The sequence below is a fragment of the Hippopotamus amphibius genome, chromosome 7 (genome assembly GCF_030028045.1).
Source record: "Hippopotamus amphibius kiboko isolate mHipAmp2 chromosome 7, mHipAmp2.hap2, whole genome shotgun sequence".
Lineage (NCBI taxonomy): Eukaryota > Metazoa > Chordata > Mammalia > Artiodactyla > Hippopotamidae > Hippopotamus > Hippopotamus amphibius.
In genome coordinates this window covers 141,233,499-141,252,736 of record NC_080192.1, presented here as the reverse complement: position 1 = coordinate 141,252,736, position 19,238 = coordinate 141,233,499, and the positions used below count along the sequence as shown (strand labels likewise).

Sequence of the window (19,238 nt, the reverse complement as noted above, 5' to 3'; positions counted from 1 at the left end):
CCAAACCAGCATCCCTGCTTCCGTGTGATAAAAAATGGCCATTGTCCAAGGAACACCAGCCCAGGGCACCTTCCTGTGCCAGAAAGTAAGGAAGTGTTCAAAACAGGAGGGAGAAACGTCAAAGGGACATAAGTGCCCACATGAATGGGCTCCCACGGGCTAAATTTGGGACCATTTGAGCATCACAATGACGCGCATCCCTGACTGCACCTGTGAGCCCCCTCCCAGCTTTGAGAGCAAAGCCAGTGCCCACAAATCTCACCTGAGAATTCTACTACTAATAAATCCTACTAATAAATCCTACTAATAAAGAATCCATGAGTTCATACAACTAATTGTTAAAATTTTAAGTAGAGGAAGAAAAGCTCTTCTCTACTGAAGAATACAGAAGAAATAATAAAAATAGAAAATCACAATTTTATAACTAATTGATTTAAGCAAGAATCTATAAAAGACACTATAACCACTGGGTGAAAGAGTCTTAGGGAGCGGCAGATGGTGAAATCTGGGAGATTCCACCTTAATCAAATAATTATTAACCTTAACCTCCCCAGTCATAGGACAGCTGACATCACGAGCTTCCTGGGGGTACCCACGAGGGCTGCAGCTCACCCAGAGAGCACTCCTGTCTGCATCACACAACCTGAAGGTAACTGAAGAAACACCAGGCTCCCTTCAAGACATCAATGTCAGAAAAGACAAAGGACGACTGAGGACATGACCCAGGTCAAAGGTGACCAGCTTTTAAGGTTGTGACCAGCTCCTGAGTCAAAACAAAAGCAGCTCTAAAGGACACTTTGAGGCTAAATATCAGACAATGGACTAAATATCAGGTAACATGAGCTAAATATTAGATAATAGCATCCTATCAGTGTTAAATTTGTACAGGGTGATAATTATATCTGGATTAGGTAGAGAAACACCCTTGTTCCTACAAGATATATGTTGAAGTATTTAGGAGTAAAGTGTCATGATGTCTGTAACTAACTCGAAAATGGTTGAACAACAACAGCGAAATGTGGGTGGTGTGTAAGTTGAGAGACAGGTAAGCAAGTGTGGATAAAAATGTTGACAACTGATAAGTGAAGAGCACATGGGTGTTCATGGAACTCTTCTTGCAATCTTTCTACAGGTTTGGGGATCTTCAAATAAAAGCGGGGTTGAGGAGAACAGCCATGACCCTGAGTTGACGGTTCCCCTGCTGAAGAGGCAGGGTGAGAACAGAGTCAGCACTTAATGCCAAGGTCCCTAGGAAGGTATTTCCAGGCCAGCTTCAGTCAGGGAGCTGCAGGGCTCCACTCAGCTGCAGCCCTAGGAGTGGGGTCAGGTTCATGTGACAGGCTGTGTCCATGTAACTATGTAGATGGGGAAGAGGCAGAGTTTCTTCCAGATGGGGACACATTATGCACCGCAGAGATATCCCAGTGGGTGTGCACTGAAGAACACCCCTCCCCATTCTAGGACTCCCCACCCTCCTGAGGATAGAGAGAAGCCCTGAAGATCAGCCATCGTGCCAGTGGGATGTCCCAGTGGGGACGTGGGGGCTGGACCCACACACCTTCCTGCGGGGCCCACAACTGACTCCACCTGGGACCACCCTCCCTCACAGCTTCAGGGGTGACGCCAGTGCTCACAGATCCCCAAAACATTTTGCTAGGTTGCACGTGGTAGGGAACTACCATATTTTGGGCACCAACTGTGTACCTCTCAATAACCTTACAAGGCGGGTATGGTTATCCCCAATTTAAAATGAAGAAACTGAGGCCGAGGAAAGTCAAGGGCTTGCCCAAGATCACACAGCCTGTAAGGGCCATGCTGGGAGGAGAGTGGAGGTTTACACGACACCCAAGTCCTGCACACCGCATCCCTCAGGCAGTCAGCACTCCCAGAACAGAAGGGGTGGGCTGGGCCCCAGGCTGGAGCAGCTCTCCTACTGCTGGTCCTGGTGCAACAAGATAAACAGAGTCCAGGATGGGGGGAGGAAGAAGAAGGAGCCACAGGCCATGTGGCAGAACCAGGAACTCCCAGCCAGGACCACCTTGAAACGGGAAACGCCTCCTTGCTTCAACGGATAAGTGGAACAACTTAATGAAAGTCAAACACCTGGCACACAGCAGGCACTCAATAGATTCTAGACGCATCTACAGTTGTCACTGCTGCTGTTGATAAGCCTCTGATGCTTGTAAGAAAGCTCTTTGCTTCCAAATAAACAAATAGGACCTAATCAAACTTATAAGCTTTTGCACAGCAGAGGAAACCATAAACAAAATGAAAAGACAACCTGCTGATTGGGAGAAAATATTTGTAAATGATGCAGTTGACAAGGGCTTAATTTCCAAATTATACAAACAGTTCATACAACTCAATATCAAAACAACAAATGACCCAATCAAAAAAATGGGCAGAAGACCTAAGTAGACATTTCTCCAAAGTAGACATACAGATGGCCAAAAAGCACATGAAAAGATGCTCAGCATTGCTAACTATTAGAGAAATGCAAACCAAAACTACCATGAGATATCACCTCACACTGGTCAGAATGGCCATCACCAAAAAATCTACAAATAATAAATGCTGGAGAGGGTGTGGAGAGAAGGGAACCCTCCTAGCCTGCTGGAATGTAAATTGGTGCAGCCACTATGGAGAACAGTATGGAGGGTTCTTAAAAAACTGAAAATAGAGTTGCCATATGATCCAGCAATCTCACTCCTGGGCATACATCTGGAAAGGATGAAAACTCTGATTCGAAAAGATAAATGCACCCCAATGTTCATAGCAGCACTATGTAAAATACCCAAAACGTAGAAGGAACCTGTGTCCATCGGCAGATGAATGGATAAGGATGTTGCATGTATGTGTATGTGATGGAACACTACTCAGCCATAAAAAAGAATGAAATAATGCCACTTGCAGCAACATGGATGGACCTAGACATGATCATACTAGGTGAAATAAGTCAAAGACAAATATATGATATCATCTATATGTGGAATCTAAAATATGATACAAATGAACTTATTTACAAAACAGAAACAGACTCACAGACATAGAAAACAAACCTATGGTTCCCAAAGGGGAAGGATGGGGGAGGTTCTGAAGCTGTTCCTGAGGACTGTTCCTAATACCTGCTCCTCATCCTTCCAGTGATGCCAAGCTCCGCTTAGCACCTCAAAATAACAATTAGCTGACCAAGGAGGAAGATTCTGTAGTCTGTAGTCAAATCCTCATTGAAACACTCTTCTTGGCAGAGACCCCTTCTAGACCTCAATGTTCCAGAACATTCTGCCATCTCCCGGGACTCCGTCTGGGTGGCTCATGGGACTCATGTTGAATTTGCCACAGAGACAGAGCTCCCAGGCATGCAAATCTGTGACTCGAAGAAGAGTGATGTTGACTCTTTCGTTCCCCAGGGCTGTGGTGAGAGCAGGAGGGGCTGCTCTCAAGGTTACTTGATTTTTATAAGATGATGCAACAGGATTTTCAGTGCAGCTGACTGTAAGGAAGCTGCTCCTGCTCTGAGACACTTGGCTGTCTTTGAAGATGAGCTGCACTTTAAATGGATGTCAGGGAGTGGCATTTTGAAGTCACTGGGTCCATTATGCACATAGCAAAAGTTTGACCAAGTAATCACTGTTTATGACAGAGTCCCACAGGGAGGGCGGTTACCATCCTCGGTGCTCCAGCCAGTGCTTCTCAGCTCAGTGTACATGCATTTATATACATTATACATTTTATATATATATATATATAAAACGTATGTGGGTATATACAGAGTGCGTATGAATATACATATGCGTGTATATATATATGTCTATTATGGATGGAATTGCATTCCCCCCAAACTCACATGTTGAAGCCCTAACCCACAATGTGAAAAATTTGAAGATAAGCCCTTTTAAGAGGTAATTAAGGTTAAGTGAGGTCATAAGGGTGGAGCCCTAATCCAATAGGATTGGTGTCTTATTGAAGAGAGAGAGACATCAGGGATGTACACATAGAGGAAAGGCCACGTGAGACCATAGTGAGAAGACAGCCATCTACAAGCCAAGGAGAGAGGCCTCATCAGAAACCAACCCTGCTGGGCTTCCTTGGTAGCACAGTGGTTAAGAATCCGCCTGCCAATGCAGGGGACATAGGTTCAATCCCTACTCCGGGAAGATCCTACATGCCGCAGAGCAACTAAGCCTGTGCACCACAACTACTGAGCCTGCGCTCTACAGCCTGTGAGCCACAACTAATGAGCCCACATGCCACAGCTACTGAAGCCCGCATGCCTAGAGCCTGTGCTCCACAAGAGAAACCACCACAATGAGAAGCCCACACACTGCAACCAAGAGCAGCCCCCACTCTCCGCAGCCACAGAAAGCCTGCCCACAGCAATGAAGACCCAACACAGCCAATAAAAATTAATTAAATAATTAATTAATTTTTTAAAAAAAGAAACCAACCCTGCTGGCACCTTGATCTTGGACTTCGAGGCTCCAGAACTGTGAGACAATAAATTCCTGTTGTTTAACCCACTCTGTGGTATTTTGTTAAAGTAGCCCAAGCAGACAAATATCATACACACACACAGACACACAGACACACACACACACACACACACACACACACACAGTCTCCTGAGAGAGCAAAAGCAACAACATCTCAAGAGAAATAAGAACATCTAGTCCCAAAGAGACAGGCTGGGACCTGGGACCTGGGACCCTTTATTGGAGTGCTTGCACCTGGACAAATGTCTCCTGGAGCAAAAGAATACAAATAAACTATAAGGGACTAAAAATAACTGCATACTTGGGTAGTTGGGGCAGAGTATGAACAACAAGAAACAAAGAGGCCAAAATTCAACTTCCACTTCTGAGGTGCTTGGAGAAAAAGCAGAGTACCACACGTGATCCCCCGCACACAGCACCACCAAGGGGGTGGGCAGACCACCTAAGCCATCTGCTGGGACCCAAGTTCCAATAAAGCCTTGCCTGAATTTCTCTTCTGGCTTCTTATTGATTTCTATTGATTCAAGAGTCTCAGAACCCAGATCAGTAACACCAGGACTAGATCTAGTCCTGGAACTCAGGCTCCCTCAACCTTTCTGGAGCTCAGCATCCTCACCTTAAAATAAGAGTCACAGCACTTCATGCACATCCTCTCTTCTGTTTTTAAACTTTTTAATATGGAACATAAACCTCTACAGAAGTAGAAGGTCTAGTATAATAATCCCATATACACCCATTACCAACTTCAAAAGTTATCAGCTCACGGCTCATTTTATTTCCTCTACATCTCCACCCTTCCATCCCAAACCCCAATATTTTGAAACAAGTTCCAGACATATTATTTCATCTGTAAATATTTCAGGATCTCTAGAAGATAAGGACTAGACCCACCAACACACACGCTCTTTGTTTTCCTCTGAAAGACTTCTTCTATGCATCCTGTTCTCCTTTAGTCCTAGAGGAAGAACTCAATACCTTCTGGGTTTTTCCAGAAGGAGGGGATGATGGCCAAGTGAGGGCTGGAGGATCAGCAGGGGAGAAGGTGGGGGAGATAGAGGAAAGCCTCAAATACCCCACGAGGTTCACAGCACAAAACCAGGGATCGTGGTGTCCACTGAAAGAAAAACGTGCACCGTAAAAGTTATGAGTTAAGTTTTTTATTTGGGGACCTTATTGAGGACTATAGCCTGGGAGACAGTTTCTCAGATAGCTCTAAAGAACTGCTCCGAAGAGATAAAGGAGGAACCAGGATATATATGAAACTTTTTGCTGGGAAAAACATGTAGTCAAGCATGAAAACATTACTGCTAAGCACAAAGAACAGCCATCTCAAGTTAATGATTTTAGGGATTTTCTATGCACGGGAAGATCTGAGAATCTGGGGTCATTTTGATGTTTTTCCTTAGATATGCATCAGCTAAAGGCCAGCAAAACCAAAACACCGACTAATTCCCTGTTCTCTCCATCTTTAATTCCCCTCAGGGCACACTGGTCGTGGGCAAGTGCAGTGGCTAACAGGCTTGATCCTTGTAGAACTAGAATGGCAGGCAACATTTTTTTTCTTTACAGTGGTTTCTGGATTGCATTTTTCTGACTTTTTTTCTGTTTGGTAACCTGACTCAGTACCTATACCATTTTGAGAGCTTGGAAAATGCACCCCACCCGCCCCCAGTCTAAGTTACATTCTTTTGTCAATAGAAATCTATTTTTACCTCCTTAAGGAAAAACTTTACTCTTAAGTGCTGAAGGGCAAGTCCCTGAGGGGCAGTTTTCAGGGTTAAGGACCAAACCCTCAGGAAGGAAGCATCCTACGGTTGGGGAGGAAGCGCCCCACTCTCAGCTGGGGGGAAGCGCAGGCCGGGCAAAGACTGCTTTAACACCTGTAAATCGAGGAGGAGGCGCAGAAACTAGGCGGTCATTTTAACTTTTTATCTCTGAAATGCTTAGTGAGAAAAACAAAGAAAAACACTTCTCGGGAGTGAAAAATCCCAACAAAATGGCCCCTGCCCCCGTGAGCGGCGCCTGTTCGCCTTCCTGGGTTTCAATTCCTGCCCACCCAGCCCTTGGGAAAGCGGGGCTGGCCGGGGCGTCGCCCGGAGGCTCAGAACCGCGCGAGTTGGTTTAACACGGGAAAGTGAATCAGCGCCGGGCACGGCACCGAAAGGCCGAAGCAGGCCCGCCTCTCGGGCAGGAGGCGGCCCCCGGGGCGGTGGGAGAGGCCTGGGGAGGGGTCGGGGCGAGCTGGGGGACGCACGAGGGGGACGAAGGAGGCGCGCACCCCGACCGCTTGGACCCGGGAGTGGCGGCCAGAGCGGAGCTGTCCCGGGGGAGGCGCCGGACAGGCTGGGAGGGTGGGGTGGGGCGGGGCGGGGCGGGCAAAGGGGCGGGGCGGAGGGCGGAGCTCGGGGCGGAGGGGCGGGCCCCGGCTGGGTGGGCCCCGACGGGGCGGCCCGGGGCGGGGGCCGCGGGAGGCGGAAGGGCCGGGAGAGCCCGGCGGCCGGGCGCTGAGCGGCTGCCCCTCGCGCGGGGGCCGGGTGCGCGGAGCTCCGGAGCCGAGCCCCGCGGGCGCCATGGAGACGCGGCTGCTGCGGTTCTGCAACTGGAGCGCGCTGGGCGTGTGCGCGGCGCTCAAGCTGCCGCAGATCTCCGCCGTGCTGGGCGCGCGCAGCTCGCGGGGCGTCAGCCTCCCGAGCCTGCTTCTGGAGCTGGCGGGGTAAGGCCGGGGCGGTCTGGCGCCGACGGGAGCCCGGGGGACCCTCGGCGCTGACACTCTAGGGGCGGGGGAGGCGGGGCCGAAAGCGCCGGCCGCTGGGAGCAGCGCCTCCCCGGGCCGCTCGCGTCCCTTCCGAGTTTGCTGCTCCCCCAGCCTTGCAAGGTAACGAAAGACGGTGCACGCCCATTTTACGGATGAGGAAATCGACACTGGAGGAAGTCATCCCCCCGCCCGTTAGTGACAAAACCAACTATCCAGCTTTGAGCAAGGCCATTTGCACCTGGAGGCTCTCTCATCTGCATCCTCCCTAAGCCCATCCCCCACCATCGCCCTCTTTCTCGGGTCTCGGTTAACTCACTTGTAAAATGAGTTGGACCTTCTGGCTTTTAAACGTTACAGGTTTGAGGGGGGGCGGGGTGTCAGAGAAAGGAGAGCTTTTAGGGAAACTTGAACTGGACTTGGACTTCAACTGGCGCTTGAAAGGCGGGAGCCAAGACTGCTCCAGGAGCGGGTTTATCGATCAAAATCGGGCGTGGGTGCCCTGACTCAGTATTTAAAGACCTGAACGTGATGGATGTTAAGCAGACTTATTGTGGTGATCATTTCACAATATATACTAATATTGAATCATTATGTTGTATACCTGTAACTAATATAATGTATGTCGAATACACCTCAATTTAAAAAAAGTACTCTTCTGAATAATAATAATAATAATAATAATAATAATACAATAAAGACCTGAAGGGTGAAAAGCATAGCTGTAACACTTGGTCGGGAAGATGTGAACCAAGCAGTCTAGCTGCTCGCCTTCCGAGGCCAGGCCCCCTCTCCTCTCCTCCTCGGCCAGCTCTGGGGCCCCAGTTATCATCCGGCAGCTCTGTGGGCTGATCCTCGCGGAAGCACCCCTCGGAGGGGCAGCCCTCTTGGTGGACTCCGGTTTCCCGAGCCAGAAGGAAGCCAGGGGAGAGAAGGGAGAAACAGGAGATCTCCGGGGCACAAGGGGTGAGGTGCCACCCTCGGACCTGCCGGGTCCTGCCCGGGACACCCCCATTGGAGGGGCCAACCGTAGGGTGTGTTTGAGCCAGGCCCCTTGGGGAAGCACATCCTGCCCTCAGTGCTCCCCAGTTCTCTGGGGAGAACAGATAATTACCGAGGAGAAGTTCCTCACTGGGGGCAGGGAAGGCCCTGATCTGCACCCCCAGAGAGAAGCCACCTGGGTGTCCTCAGGGAGGAGAAGAGGTAGCCACATGGAGAAAGGGGCCTTCCAGGCAGGGGGCTTGTGAGCAGAAGCCTGGAAGCTGTGAGGCCAGAGAAAGAGTCTGAAGACATGCTCTTAGGTAACATGTTTAAAAGCATCCATGTGTGCAGATACAGGGCATGTTGTCCCCATTTCACAGATGGGGAAGCCAAGGCCTTAGAAGTTAGTAACTGCTGGCTATTGAGAGCCCAGCACCCTAACTGGGAGTCTGCGCTCTGCTCGGGACCCCACACTCAGCAAGTGATGCCTGCAGGACCAGGCCACGCAGCCTCCGGAAGGTGGCTCAGCAGTGGGGGAGGGGCAGATGCTGGCAGGGGTCACACAGAGTGCTGCCTGGGTGAGGGCGGGGGGGGGGCTTTGTTAACACCCCTTTCTGGCTTAGGAGGTGTCAGCCATTCAGCCCAGTGGTCTGTGGAGGTTCTGGCTCACCCTGGGGGAGTACAGGGCCTGAAGGGCCCTCCCAGCCTGGGTGGGGCAACTGAGATACGCTCTAGGGGACAGTGGGGGCGTTTAGATTCTGAGGGACTGACTGGCCAGGGTGTGAGCTGGGAAGGCAGGGAGCTCAGGCCTCTTCTGAGAAGAGTGGCACTCTGGGATCTTTGTCCCCCCACCCCCTCTAAGCTGCAGCATCTCCAGAGCTCGAATTTTCTTAAGGAACTGAAGAGTCGTCCCACTTTCCCCCACCGCCCGCCTGGGCAGCACTCTGGGAGGCCACTAGACTCATCTAGGGATGTCCCTTGTCTTCAAAACACAGGTCTCCCCAGCTCACTGCTGGACCCTTACCTGCCCAGTCCCTTAGAAGCCCTGCCCAGCACCCTCAGATGTTTTTCCTGGCCTGTACAGCTTCTTGGGTGTGACCTTCTGAGGGAGCTGCCTGGGGCCTCAACAGAGACCAGCAGGTCCGGGTCCAGAAGTCCTGTCTCTTTTCATCCTGGTCAGTGGTTCTGTAAAATTCGTCTATAACTGATCATCCTAAGGGACTTGACAGACACCGGTGCCCAGCTCCAGAAATCGGGGAGATTGATTAAACTGATATTTCATCCTTCTTGTTCTGTACCTCCCTCCTTGACATTTGCAGACTCCCACCACCAGTTCTAGGGTTTTGCAACCAAACCTGTGCTCCTGGGTGGCGGCCAGGCCTCCCTGCTGTGGATTGGGTTAGCTCAGGTGTGCCCTCTCTCTCCCCAGGTTCCTGGTCTTTCTCCGGTATCAGTGTTACTACGAGTACCCGCTGCTGACCTACCTGGAGTACCCCATTCTCATCGCACAAGGTAACCCTCCCCACCTCCCCGTGCCCAGCCTCGGCCCTCGGGGCCCCTCCTCCCTCTCACTCAGTGCCTTTCCTTCCCAGATGTCATCCTCCTGCTGTGTGTCTTCCATTTCAACGGGGATGTGAAACGGGCAGCACCTTACATCGTCCTGTATCCTTTCAGCATCTGAGAATCTGAGATGGGACTGGGGGTGTTATTTGCTAATAGGAGATGTTATTAAGCAAGGTCCTTTACCAGATATGTATTCTTTTGGTTAAACTGAAAAAAAAAAAATCCTTAATGCAAGATTCTACATGAGCGAATATATCTCCACAGGCCAGACATGCCCTAGCACAGTCCCTGCCCAGGGGCCTCCCCTCTGAGACCCGTGCACACCATGGTGCCCTGACCCACCAGAAGGGAGGCAGACTTAGTACCTCACTGCTGAGTCACAGAAGCACCCCTGCTAGGAGCGACATTGTCCACCTGTATTCTTTAGCGGGGGGAGACTGTTCTTCCTTCCCCAAAAATGTCCCCACATAATAACCAGCACGTCTGATGTGTAACACGCTGCCACTAACATACCTGGTCAGCTTGGCTTCTTACTGCCTGTTGGTGGACAGGTCTGGGCTCCTGACAGCTGGTTCAAAGTAAAAGTCAAGACCTTAGGAGGGTCTCTGTGGACCCTGGTCAGTCACACAGACCTGTGCCGGCTCACATCACGCAGCATCTTCTGTGGACGAGGGCCAGCCTTTCATCTTCACTCTCCTTGTAAAAACTCTTTTATTCTCGTGTTGAACTTCACTCCCCTTAAAAAGCCAAGAATGCCTTTTGAATGGCAGTCAGTTCACCCTGCCACATCTGTGAAATGATCTGAGATGTTTATTTTCACGTCTTCAGGGTGGAGGAAAGAGGGAGGGGACCGCCAGGCCCCGTCTGCCCTGCGCATGTGAGGAGGTGGGCGTGGAGTGGCGGGAAGCTTCTGGTGCCATTGCCACCTGGGTGGCCTTGGGCCTGGGCCATAAGCTCAGCCCTCCCAGCTGCAGCTGCCCCATCTGTGACGAGGGATCGGAATGCCTACATTTCAGGGTTGTTTCCAGAATGAAAATACCAGGAGCACAGGACAAGCTGAGGAGGCGGCAGGGCTGTGGTGGCTCTTGTGCTAAAAGCCTATCTGCAGAGGCGAGCCGGGTGCAGACTGAGTCCTGACCCTCTGCTGTTTGATGGAGTTGTAAGCCCCCGACTCAGTTTCCCTCTGCAAAAAAAGAGGGAGCGACGGCTCTACTGCCCCTCAGTATTTCAAGGTCAGCCCCAGCTGGTTAAAGGTTTTTGAAAGCAGAGTACTTTGAAGATGAAAAGCATTGTGTGATTTACTTTTTAAATAAAACACAGCAGCTTATCTTTGTGCAAATGGTGAGGCTGTAGATTAGAAAACCTGGGTGCTGACAGCAACTCTGTAGTTTCAGCAAGATGTTTATAACCTCCTTCTGTCAGTTGTGACTTACAGAGCCAGTAAGCAGGGCAGCCATAGTCACAATGCATTTTTGTTTTTAAAATAATAGTATGTCCCAGTTACTACATGGGACATACTTAGGCTAAAAAAAAAGTATTTGTTGTTGATCTAAAATTCAAATTTAACTTCATGTCCTGTATTTTTATTTGCTCAGTCTGGCTACCCTACAAATCAGTCATCTCTAGGGTCTCAATTGCTGCTACTACTGCTGCAGTTTTATAAAATGTACATTTGAAATAAATGGAATGAGGAACAGTGGTATAAAATTGGGCAACATTAGTTTAAGATTTGAGTTAAGAGAGTGTTTGAAAGACAAGATTCTATCCACGTAGATTCACGCTGCCTTTTTGGTAGTATCTGATAGTATCTGTTCTACCGACTTGGAGCACAGGGCATTGTCTATTTCAATCCGTTCATTTAAGTAATGTTATTAATTATAATCCCAGCAGCCTGTTGGGTCCCTACGATGTATCACAAAGCCGTGAGAAGGTAGATAGGGCAAGGAATGTTAAGTCCATTTTGCAGATGAGCAAACCAAGGCCCAGAGGAGGAAAATGACTTGCCCAAGCTCCCAGCAGAGGCTCCTGGCCGTCCCCTCCCTGGCCTGGCCACCACCTCCCATGTGTGCTTCTGCTTCCCTAGCCGGGCTCTCTTCCTGCAGCATCCCTGAGCATGATGGAAATCAGGTATCTTTCCTCCCGTCTCCCAGCATTGCTCACCCCAACCATGTCGTTTTTACACTAGAGTTAGTGGGAAAGAGGAATTCAGTAAACAGTTTCACCTGACACCAGTTTTGCAGAAGATGCCTGCTTTATCTTTTGAACCTAAGTGCTTCGCTGTTGACGTTATGTTGGAGAGGTCTTCACAGTCAGGAATTAAACAAGCAGTTAACATCATTTGGAAAGTAGCCAGCCCTAGGATCGATCCGAGAACACAGGGTTCTTTGTAATTTTCTTCCAGAATCTGCTTCTGTGCTTCTGAACTCCCAGCAGGTGTTCACTTGGACCATTTTTGTCTTTTCCGAATCCGACAGGTTCTAGCAGGGCTGTTTGCAGTTCCACACTTGGCTTAGGTGTGTAACCTCTGTGGTCCTGGCTTGTTTCTACACGCCTGGGGGTGGGAGGGTGGTGGAGCTGCCGGCCAAGCCACTGCTGTGTCCCTTAGCACGTGGGAAGCTTTGTGTCTGCGTGGTTCGTCCTCACCCTGCAGAAGTGGATCATAGATCTGGCCATGGTGAGTAAATCGCCCCTGGAGAAGAAAGTGTGTTCACAGCAGCGTGGCTACCTCTTTTCTCCACGCCACCCACCCTGCAAAGAACTTTACAGATGGATTGTTCAACCTGCTCGTTTTTCAGCTGTACCAAAGGATCGTGGGGTGAAAGCCCAGTGCTATCTAAATATGAAAAGACATTATTCTCGCTTAAATGTACGGTGCAACTTTTTTACTTTCCTTTTTTAGGGCCCTAGAGAACCAGATTGGATTGGGGAGGTAGTTAGTAGTAGAATGAAGAACTGAGCATAAATGAAAGAGTCCCAGGTTATTATCAGGTTAATAATTACATATGGGCCACATACTCATTATTTTTTAACTTCGCCCCCCAAACATTTTTTTTTCTTCCTTGGGAAAGGGTAAGCCCTATACTCTTTTTCCTTCCTTGGTTAAGGGCCAGAAATTCCCTGCTGTGAGGATAGGATTCTGGTAGTGGGTCAGGAAGCATCTGACCACAGATCAAATGGTGGCCAATGTGAACTTTTCCACCCAACGTGAAAAGAAGGAGCAGAACTAACTGGTGGTTGCTGCCTGTCACACCCAGACTCCTGAATTTCCACCCATTCTCCTTCCAACATCTACTCGGAAAGTGGACTTGGCTCTCAACCTTGTGGCATATAGAGAGCAGATAAGTAGGTTACCATACTGACAACAAATAATTTCTTAGTATAATTATGTCCCAAATATTACATGGGACCATACTTGTGCTAAAATAATTATGTGTCATTGATCTGAAATTCAAATTTAACAGGGTGTCCTGTATGTTTATTTGCTAAATCTGGCCACCCTACACATAGGTCATCGCTAGGCTCTTCAGAGATGCCACTGTGGTCATGTGGGTGCAAGTCTGGTTGTTTGAGGGGGTTTGGCTGTCACACCCCCGCCCCCACCCCAAGAACATCATTCTGGAAATATGGTACTACAGGCTCGTCAGGTATCAGGTCCAAAGGTCAAAGGCTTTGGGTTTTTTGTTTCTTATTTTCCCTTCTCAGCAAATGCTCTATGCTGACCACACATTGATACTCTAATAGTTCGTAAACTGTAGTCTCCTTTTTCCCTTGTCAAGCAAGGACTGTCCACAACATGTGTTTCCTGGGTGCCTACTTTGTGGCAGGCACTGGAGCCTCGGGACAGGGCGGCTGGCTTGAGGGTCCTGGAGCTGCAAGGAGGAGAAAGAGCTTGGGTGTCAGAGCTCCCTTGGGGCAAAAAACCCTAGGATCCTGTAGGGGAGGGAGGCTGTTTGAAATCATGAAAAACCCAAGTTATAGAAGGTTTACAGTTCTATGGCTTTCAAAAGTGAGTCCCAGCTCAGGCCGACAGATGGTTTCCACAGAAGTCCTACACTTTCACGGTTAGATAAATCGATAATTCACCTCCTCATAGTTCATTCACAAAGATATGATTAAAGTGCTTAAAAAATGATCTGCACAGCAGCCTGAGCACCCTTCCCCTTTCCCGTCTGGTTCTCTGCTAGACTCTGTGTTATGGGAAAGACCTAATAATCTGCAGTTGAATGTGTATCATCAGATTTTGCAGGCCTCGGTTATGCCCCCAAAGAAGACCACTTGATGATTCTGAAGATGGCGTTTTCTCCTGGAAGCCAGCTGACGGGGCATTTCAGCTGATGTAGAGCCTGGTGGACAGCCGCCTGGGCCCGGCTGAGGGTGGAGGGTGCTCTACTCACCTTGTTGGGGAGCAGGGGGCGGGAGCCTCACCACGTGGCTCGTGAGAACAGCCAGAAACCCAGAGCCAGCGCGCTCCAGCTTGCTGATGGAGTTTATGAGTCTGTCAGTGCAAAGCAGCACGGTTCCCCCCATGCTCTAAAAACACCATAATATCTATACATCTATTTGTTATTGGCAGGTGGGGATAGATATGCCTTTGTGGCCATTGAGGTTCTTTCTTACTCCCAGCTTCCAACTGCCTGCTGCCCATCGTTACTCGCTAAGCAGTGGAATTGGTGGGTTATACATAAATGTCTCGCTGCTGCGTCCATTCTTTATCACGAAGCTTGGGTTTTGTCCTTGTACAAGTTGGTTACTACTTCACATGAACATTTGGCTTCAAAAGCGATTTCAGGGAATTCCCTGGCGGTCCAGTGGTTAGGACTCGGTGCTTTTCCCACAAGCCACACAGCACAGCCAAAAAACCAAAAAAAAAAAGGAGGGAGGGGAAGCACTTTCAGTATCTGGTGCTCTTTTGCCTTTGAAACTAAGGGACTCCTAACTTTCTCCTGTTTTATCTTCAAACAGAATTTATGTACTTTCATCAGTGCAGCCAGTAAGTTTGCACAGCTCCAGTACCTGTGGAAGAGCAGGGACTCAGGAGCTGTGAGTGCCCTGACGTGGAGCCTCGCTTCATATACCTGTGCCGGTAAGAACAAGACTCTAATTGGCGGGGTGTCCTTTGTCGGTGTGGGGTGTCTACCCAGAGGAGTGCATTATGTCATAGTCCCTTGAGCTTAAATCCTTTGCAAATAAGTATTCAGATAGACCTTCCTCATGTATCCATATTTAGAAGGCTGATTTAATGCACACCACTCTCTGTTTTCTGCAAGTTGCTAAAAAGAAAAGTGGAAGCACACATTCCTTAAAAAAATCTGGCCTAATGTTAACAGTCCTCTCTTATTGTTTGAAAAGCATCAAGAGGTTGGTTATGTCGGATCCATCAACTTGTTCTGAAAGTATGAACGTCTATGATGTAACAGATTAAAGAGAGGGGAATCATACATTGGCTTTTGCGAACGAATATAATTTACAACAGTAGAGTTTTTCTGGAGCTACCGTGTTTGGTCTCAACTTCAGAATTTCCACTGTTCATCTGGATTCTTGCAGGAACTGCCTAAAATGAATATATGCTATATTTAGGTAGGAACATTTTTTAAAAAATTCAGAGCTATTCCATTAATTAGATTTACTAGTTTTACATAGTTGAATTACACTTCTTCATGTTTCCTCATGTTCTCCATCCAGGGATCTCTTCTACCCAATCTTTCAAGAACAGTTAGCATATATTCCTGTATTTAGAATGGAAAGATATTAGCTAAATACCAAAATGTCTGAGAAACTGGTATTTATTGCTGAAATTTTTCTTTCACAGCAAGAATAATGACAACTTTAATGACCACCAATGATCTTACAAGTAAGCAAAATATTCTTCTGCCCACTTCCTTTTTGACTTTTATGCTGTCTGTGCCTCCTTCACTTGTAAATTGTCTTAGGGTTTAACAGAGCCAGTTAGCCCCACTGGCGGCCAGCTACAACATACTCCTGGTCCTCATCAGTCACCACGTGACTGGGATAGAAGATACACAGGATAGTAGATTCCTGTTTTTGTGAAGCTTCCACACCAGCCGTGGAAATGAACAGTGAAGTAATCACACGATTAATTATTGAAAAATATTGTGAAACGTGTCTTGAAAGAGTAGGACAGGATAAGTGCCTAACAGGGGAACCTGACCTAGTTGGAGGGAGTTGGGAAGATTAATAGATTAATTTGAAGGAGAAAGATACCGGGAGGGAAGAGATTGTTACAAGGAGCAGCATGTGTCGAGGTCATGAGCACAGAGGATGGAGAGAGCACCAGTAGGGCTGGTGTGAGAGCATGGCGGGGAGTCTAATGAGAAGGAAGGAGTGGTGACGGCCAAATGGTCCAGAGCCTCAGAGAGCTGCCCACAAGCAGCAGGAAGGGGAGTGACATAATCATTTGGCGCCATGTCCTTGTTCTGTTATTTTTAAAGGGATACTGTGATGGAGGTGAAAATAAAATATACCTGGGTTAACCTAAAGAGAATTTCGTTAATTCCTTAGGCTGAGTTTTCAACTCCCCTATTAAGCATCTACATTTTTGGAAAATGATTAAAACAGGCAGTGTTTTAGGTAGTGTCACCTACTCTGTGAAGACTAGAAATATGTCCCTGGTCTATAGACCTTTTAAATAAGCTAATTATTACCTGAGAAATATTGCTACAGAGCAGCAGCATGCATTTGCTAGTTCCTTCCCAGAGGTTTTATCTTTGGCTCAAAGACTTTCCATCAGCTCTGAGAGAAGAAGTAAAAGTGTTCTGGCCAAAGCATAACCTTGGGTAAAGTGGGGAAGGGAAAAGAGAGACCTGAGTCTTCCCCACAGGACTTGAAGAATTCTCTGCTTGGAGAGGAGAGTCAAACCATAATTAAACAACAAAACAAACCTCCTATTAAAAATTAAGTTTAAAAGGTTGAGAATGTTTTAATTGTGATGTTTTGTATCTAAAGTGACGGCTGTTCCTGAAAGTGACCAGTATATCTGAGAAGAATGTTTTAAAAACAGTTTAGCTATTGTAAAAGTGTTTTACAACCCCAGAGATACACTAAATCTCATAAACCTTAATCTCATAAATCTGGAGACTGTTTGTCAAGTCACTAAGGTTATTTTTTTCTTTTTAACAAAGAGCCACATTTTCATGGTTACCGCAATATAAAATATGCTTTGATGTTTGGGCTAATTTTTCAGAATTATCTCAGTTGAGTGCAGTGTACCACCTTTGCTTAATTAACATGGAATGTTCTGAGACACCACCACTCTCAAGACTTAAAAAATGAGTAATGGGGTTTTAAAAAGTTGTAACATTTACCAACCAGAGTCAGTTTCCTCCACATTAAGCATTTTGAGATGAAATTACTCATGAAATCAGGCCAAGTAACCAAAGGTGGTCATGATAGGAAGATCATTTTTCTAGAACTATTTGGAACCAAAGTTGTTCAAAAGCTCACGTGATCCATAGTTCTGTTTCATTTGGGGCGGGGGTGGGGGGGGCAGGGAGTGAAGCTTATTTAGGCTTCTACTTAGAGAAGGTGGTGATTTTGTTTTATGTGAAAACAATATTTTTTAATACATACTTTTTCTTTTTGACTGATTTCAGTTCTTATACGTTTTGTGATCATGCTGGCCTTAAACATATGGGTAGCAGCTACAATACTTCACTACCGGAAGACCGATGTAAAGTCTGAGTGATGGATACATTATTCCTACACACAAAGTGCATTTTGAATAACTGAACCAAAGGAAAAAAAGGCTGATTGCTAAACCAGGTCTTTTATAAGTTTAGCCAACAGTGCCAAAGGTATTTTAGACTTGCAAGAGCCCACTTAGACACTTGTTTAAAAACATCGATTTTTTAAATCCTCTGCCCCCAACTTCATTAGGTTAAGGTAGGACCCAGACGTCTGCCGTTTTGCGAAGGCTGGTGATTGATGAAGTTTTCCAAGAAGCTCATTTTGAGGAGATAGCTTTGACCCTTATTCTTAAAGTCATGATTAAGTTCCTTCCAAAGAGCTAATTACATCTACCTTTCAGCTTTCACAATCTTTTAAGAGACAAATTTTCTCAGCAACACAAATGAACATGAATGGAGTGGGATCTTGCTCAAGTGGAACTGTAATAAATTACCAGGGTTCACTTTCTGGAACTAATGTCTAATTGTCATTATAGACATAACAGGATGGCCTTACTGTATCATATTACCATATAATACCTCCTTACGCTATAGCAAGGATATCAAGGCAAGCAAAAATGTAGCTGGCTTGAATTCATATACCAAAGTAGTTCTTTAACTTCATACTGTGCTTTTTAAGTAGTTCATGACAAAAGATACCTGCAATCTCTACTCATGAAGAGGCAGTCCTAATATACTTTCTGATTTAAGCACAATACTGCCTTTTTTAAAAGGATCATACCTATACAGTTACCGTTACTGGAATTTGGTATAAAATACAACTGACCTCCACCACGTTTTGCCTACTGAAAATATATGCAGTAAAGGTGCTGCTGGGTTCTGCCAAATTCTTGTGGATTTTATTCTCATTATAATACATACTCTAAACATGATGTTAAGATTGTACACTGTATTTTCCTGTAAAAGCTTATAAACCCTGACATTTAAAAACTCTTTCCCCTAATAACTGAATGGCATTTTTCTATTATATGCAGTAAGTAAATGTTTACTAGAAAATGTTTTAGTTTCCTATGTAAAATAAACTTTATTTTGAACTCTTCCGAGTCTTAAAACTGAATTGTTTAAATGTGATTAGTTTTAAGTTATGTAAAGTGCAGTTTTAAAAATATAAACTGCGGTTAACCCTTTTAGAACTACTGCTTGGGGCCAGCAGAAAGAGAAAGATGGCATCTAAAAATAAATAATAAATCATTCTGTTGTTTTAGAAGTCACAGTTATCATTTTTAAAAAATCCAAGTGAATCTTTTCTTATCATCTGACCATTAGTATAAGTGTGATTTTTAGTCTGACAAATATTTTATTTAGATATACTTTATCAATGCCTAAAGCAACTCCTTAAAGAAGATATACTACCTTAGGTGACGAGTTCTCCATTTTTCCCCTCTGGGAGGGAAAGGAACGAACATTAGAGCTACTCCAGATATCCTATACACATCATCATATTAATCCTGCAACAATCCTATACATAAACAATCTCCATTTTACAGTTGAAAACACTGAAGCCGACTGAATAACCTGTCCCAGATCAGATGTAGCCAGCAAGTATCCTAGAAAAGACCCCACTGATTACCAAAAAAGTGCTTTCTAGAAAATCGCCTGTCAGCACACTACTCCTATCAGAACAGGCTCCCTGCCTCTCTTCCTTGTCCTTGACACTCAAATGAGATTCTCAAGTTTGCATGCCCCTTAAAATACTGACATTAAACCAGACACAAACTCCTAGTTGAAATTCGATTTTGTATTCTC

The 19,238-nt window shown here is 46.6% G+C and overlaps 1 protein-coding gene across 1 annotated transcript; it reads left to right on the top strand.

Annotated features, from left to right (window-relative positions):
• The first annotated feature begins 6,955 nt into the window (after positions 1 to 6,955).
• Positions 6,956 to 18,649, top strand: SLC66A3 (solute carrier family 66 member 3). The gene is made up of 7 exons (XM_057743238.1): positions 6,956 to 7,206; positions 9,656 to 9,738; positions 9,819 to 9,888; positions 12,406 to 12,463; positions 14,752 to 14,872; positions 15,599 to 15,640; positions 17,400 to 18,649. Exons 1-7 carry the CDS (start codon positions 7,064 to 7,066, stop codon positions 17,489 to 17,491), a joined length of 609 nt encoding a protein of 202 aa, XP_057599221.1. The 5' UTR covers positions 6,956 to 7,063; the 3' UTR covers positions 17,492 to 18,649.
• Positions 18,650 to 19,238: the final 589 nt, after the last annotated feature.